Source organism: Lemur catta, chromosome 16 (genome assembly GCF_020740605.2).
Source record: "Lemur catta isolate mLemCat1 chromosome 16, mLemCat1.pri, whole genome shotgun sequence".
NCBI classification, from domain to species: Eukaryota; Metazoa; Chordata; class Mammalia; order Primates; family Lemuridae; genus Lemur; species Lemur catta.
This window is the reverse complement of record NC_059143.1, coordinates 34,685,003-34,690,168: the sequence shown is the minus strand read 5'-3', so window position 1 is coordinate 34,690,168 and position 5,166 is coordinate 34,685,003. Positions and strand designations below refer to the sequence as shown.

The following is a 5,166-nucleotide window of genomic DNA, read 5'->3' as shown; positions in this document are numbered from 1 at the left end:
AAGAGAGGAGGCTTTCAGGGCTTAGGGAGGGAGTGCTCAGTTGATTTCAGCCCCTTAGGATAGAACCTAATTTGTGCCCTTAATGCCCTTAAGAAGCTAGGAGATGGGTGAAAAATTATTTCACTGGCCTTTGAAACTTATACCACACAAACATTTCAATTTTCATGGCTCTGAAACTGTGTTTTGGGGATATTAATTAAAAATAGCAGCAACTCCCGAGCAATAAGCCCCTCACATTTCTGTTCATTTGACTTCCCTTGGTTTCACTAACTTTTGATGAAGTGTTAAGATTTCATATTTTTACTATTGTATTTAGTAGTGGTTTGTTGTTGATGCTGTGACAGAGTCTGGTTGGGTTTCTGGCTTAGTGGAGGTTATTCAATTATTTCCGCAACTCTAAGACTGTTTCACCAGGCATCAGTTGAAAATCCAGCTATGGTAGTAAAGGAAAAACTTAAAGAAATCTCCGACCCCACCCGCAGCAGGTATCCTTCTCAGAATGTCCTCCAAATAAATGGTTTCTTTCCTTTCTGATAAACTAGCTGGTGGTTGTTTTGACTCTTAACAGCTGGCCAATTGGGAGACAATATATTGACACTTCACTAATATTCTAGGGTTAGCCTTACTTTGGGGAAACTACAGGGAAAGGTTTTCTCATCCTAGCTGTCTTTGGGGGGGGGGGGATGCCTCTACATGGTTTCCTAAGGAAATTTACTTCTTCAGGGAAATTGGCAACTTGCTCAAGGACCACTCAAGGTTGGGAACCCCCTTGCTTCTCCACCTCACCTTTTCCTTGTGCTAAGGTGACCCGCAGGGATCTTATTAAATGGGTTAGCGAACTATTTTGAATGAAGTTGAAAGACGAATGCACACATTGGGTCCTCACTTAATTGTACACTTCATAAAATAGAGAAGGCTACAGTGACTCTCTGTTTCTTTTCCTAAAAAGCAAATGTATATGCAAACATAGGGACAGTCTTTATTCTTCCTTCCAAGTTTTCAGATTGGGCACCCTACGTGGAAACTTCTCTTTTTCTCATTTCACAGCGTTTCAAACAAACGAGTCGCTGAAGCTAATCTATTCTCTGCTGACTGTGGATTCTGTACCTTCGGAGACACTCTGAGAAGCTACTGGTTTGCACCGTGTAACAGAGGGATCATTCACGAAGGAGAGTGACTCAGAGATGAGGGGAGGAGACAATAAGAGGCAGGAATACGGTTAATTTGGAGGCATCCTTCTAGAATTGGGGCCGCCAGGATCCAGGTCCCTGGGATACACGCAGACTGTTCGGCTTTCCTCTCCTAAATCAGATCTGCGGCTCCACCACCATTGCTGCGTTTTGCTCCCGGGTTGGGGAGGTTGCTGTCAACAGCGGGTTGGTTAGGTGGTAGCTTTCGTGCCTGCTGAGAAAGGATCTCTATGCTGCTCGCTCTCGCTTTCGCTCTCCCCCTCCCTCCCTGTAACATGCCAGCCCTTTAATGTGGAGTGTCAGGGAGACGGTGACGTCACCCTGCCCGCTGGGTGGCGTCCCCTCGGTCCGACACGAGTTCAGAGACAGAGAAAGGCGCTGTCAGACTGCGCTCCACTTGGGGCTCGCCTGCCGCAGGTTTCCGCTCGCCCACACTTTCTGCGGTCCAGGGGACGCCCGGCCGCAATTCAGGCCGTCATTCTCCCCTGGCCGGGGTTCGAGTGTCATTAGCTCGGAGGAGAGCCCGGATCTTCACGCAGAACCCGCCGGAGTCCCGCCCGCTGGATTCGAGGACCCGCTTGGATGCTTCGCCTCCGAGCGCCCTCGGAAGATGGGCCGGCAGCCACACGCCTAAAGACACCTAGGAGTAACCAGGTACTGCTGGAACCGGCCGGTCCTAACTCGGCGCACAGCGTGCGGTTCGCTATTTCAGATCCCCAGCGATGGGATTTTCCGCGTTATGTTGAGGGGCTGCGGCGGGCTTCGTCGGTGACTGGTTTGGGAGCCAGGAGAACTAAGTTGGGGATCTTTGGATCGTGAGCAGGATAGGGAAGTTCCCCAGCTTCCTTTTTCAGTTCAGCTAACTTTTAATTGTCTCTTCTCCCCTCGCTACCTTAAAAAATCTCCCAACCTAAACCTTCTTATTTGTGCCTCTGCTCTGACAGGAGTTTCTGTGAGGGATTGGGGTGAAAGTGGAGGACATCCAGGAGGAGACACTTCTGCCTGGTCTCCGTCTGTTAAGGCTGCGGGTCCCCAAAGCAGAACCAGCTCTCCTCCTGGGCAGGCCCGCTGCGCGCATTGCTGGGGAGCGAGAGTTCGAGTTAACCCAGGGTCTTATTAAGCTAATACGAATCTTGTTTGGAAGGGAAATGAGCACTGAAGGGCTATTTGGTGAAGCTAGGTTTGATTGCATCAGGCTCAGGTATCACTGTGCCTTGAACTGCCATTTAACGCCCTGTCCCCTGGAAATATTGTCTCTGATCCATCTGAAGTGACAAGCCAGGCTTTCCTCCCGTTTGATTGCGTCGAGGTTTGTTCAACCTTCCTGGAGGCCACCAAATGTAATGAGAGCTGAGGATCCAGGGGGCAGCAGGGCAGAGGCTGCAGTATAGATGCCATGCGGGAGCAGAGAGAGGGCACAGATGTGACAATTTGGGTGAGGGAGTAGGACAGTGTATCCTCTGAAATCGTTGTATTAACAAACTGTACTTGGTGGAGTGTGGCTATACCATGGCCACTGGTGATTTTCCAAGGCCCAGAATAGTCTTGGCCAATGCTCTATGACACGAAGCTGTGGAAAGGTCACTGTTTGTTTTCCTAGGGAATGAGCGAATTTGCATGTCTTGACTTAACAACATTGTCACAAAGGTTTCTTTCGCTTCCTTTTTCTATATTTGCAATTTACTGGATATTTTCCCTTTTGGTAGCACTCGGTTGAGCAGAGATAAAGTTAGGAATTTTACCACAGGCCCAACCTGGGATTTTGACTTTCAAGGCTCCCACAGATTACCTAGCCCAAGATGATCTTTGCTGGGGGAGGGAGCAGCTTTTCCCCAATAAATACATCATCTACATAGATCAAGGAAAAACAGGTCACAGAAGGTAGTTCACATTAAACTAAATTAGCCTTTTGAAGTCTACCAATAAAGATCCCCAAGAATTGTTCGTTTCTTTGCACCGTTTCTGGGTTTAACACACTTGCCTGTACTTACTTTTTTAATTGTCATGGAAATGACAGGAAAACATTTTTTTGAATGTTTATAATCTTCAACTTTATCTTTTTAAGCTCCCTCTCTGGGACCAGAACCACTCAGTTCAGCAAGTGGGGTTTTGAAATTGATAACTGAAAGAGAAACACTCTATTTTGGTGCAATTGTGTATATGGCTTTGTACATTTTTTTCATTTTTAAAAAAATTCTAATTACAGTAAAAAAAAATCTAATGGCAAGGATAGGTGGGAAGGGATTTCGTTTTGCTTTAATGAACTGTGTTTCAACCAGTAGTGAATTTCCCCAAGGAAACCACAGATGCCACAAAAATCACTTTTTAAAAGGTTTGGGTTTATTTTTTTAATCAAAATCAATCTATTTTCAAGCAAATGCGAATGGCCTCTCTCTCTCTCTCTCTTTAAATTTGGGTTTCAATAGCCAAGCTCCAGTTTTCCAAAACTTTTACAATCTGTACTAGTTACAACTGTCATTATTTCCTAATTTCTAGCGGGCACACCATTTTATTCCAACAGCTTCTATAAATCCAGGATAAGGTCTCCAATTCCTTGGGAATTGACTGCTTTAAATATATATATATTTCATTTACTTTGAATGTTTAGAAGTACCTTCAGATCTTTGTATTTCTAACAGACAACGTTGAAGGAAATTAAGAGAGATGACTCTCCTGCCTGATACTTGGTCACTTTTTCCAGTAATAATTATGTCTTAACCAAAGCAAAGAAGTTATTACAATTCTTCAGTTAGCAATTTCCCCCACCCCTCTGTTTTGTTGTGAAAAGGCTCAAGTCAACGCTTTCTCCTTTCCCTTCCAGTCTCCAAGGCAGACCCGGAGGGCTCAGCCCGGGGTTCCGCGGCGGAGGAGATGGCTTCCAGCCCGCTGCCGGGGCCCAACGACATCCTGCTGGCGTCGCCGTCGAGCGCCTTCCAGCCCGACGCGCTGAGCCAGCCGCGGCCAGGCCACGCCAACCTCAAACCCAACCAGGTGGGCCAGGTGATCCTCTACGGCATTCCCATCGTGTCGCTGGTGATCGACGGGCAGGAGCGCCTGTGCCTGGCGCAGATCTCCAACACACTTCTCAAGAACTTCAGCTACAACGAGATCCACAACCGCCGCGTGGCGCTGGGCATCACGTGCGTGCAGTGCACGCCAGTGCAGCTGGAGATCCTGCGGCGCGCGGGAGCCATGCCCATCTCGTCGCGCCGCTGCGGCATGATCACCAAGCGCGAGGCCGAGCGTCTGTGCAAGTCATTCCTGGGCGAAAACAGGCCGCCCAAGCTGCCCGACAACTTCGCTTTCGACGTGTCGCACGAGTGTGCCTGGGGCTGCCGTGGCAGCTTCATCCCCGCGCGCTACAACAGCTCGCGCGCCAAGTGTATCAAATGCAGCTACTGCAACATGTACTTCTCGCCCAACAAGTTCATCTTCCACTCCCACCGCACGCCCGACGCCAAGTACACTCAGCCAGACGCTGCCAACTTCAACTCGTGGCGCCGTCATCTCAAGCTCACTGACAAGAGCCCCCAGGACGAGCTAGTCTTCGCCTGGGAGGATGTCAAGGCCATGTTCAACGGCGGTAGCAGAAAGCGGGCACTACCCCAACCGGGCGCACACCCCGCCTGCCACCCGCTCAGCTCCGTCAAGGCGGCAGCAGTGGCAGCCGCGGCCGCCGTGGCAGGGGGCGGGGGACTGTTGGGCCCGCACCTGCTGGGCGCGCCCCCGCCGCCGCCGCCCCCGCCGCCCCTGGCGGAGCTGGCGGGCTCACCGCACGCTCATCACAAGCGGCCGCGATTCGACGACGACGAGGACTCACTGCAAGAGGCGGCCGTCGTGGCCGCCGCCAGCCTCTCGGCTGCAGCCGCCAGCCTCTCAGTGGCCGCGGCCTCGGGCGGCGCCGGGACTGGAGGGGGCGGCGCCGGGGGTGGCTGTGTGACCGGCGTCGGGGCCGGCGCGGGGGCAGGCGCGGCGG

At 50.8% G+C, this 5,166-nt stretch overlaps 1 protein-coding gene across 1 annotated transcript in view; it reads left to right on the top strand.

Annotated features, from left to right (window-relative positions):
- Positions 1 to 1,557: 1,557 nt before the first annotated feature.
- The window catches only part of SKOR2 (SKI family transcriptional corepressor 2), a 41,868-nt gene continuing 38,259 nt past the window's right edge, over positions 1,558 to 5,166 (top strand). Inside the window, exons 1-2 of the mRNA XM_045527502.1 lie at positions 1,558 to 1,844; positions 4,012 to 5,166. The exon at positions 4,012 to 5,166 is cut by the window's right edge and continues 1,499 nt beyond it. Coding sequence (XP_045383458.1) covers positions 4,062 to 5,166 — 1,105 coding nt within the window. The 5' untranslated portion in view covers positions 1,558 to 1,844; positions 4,012 to 4,061. The remainder of the gene's footprint in view (positions 1,845 to 4,011) is intronic.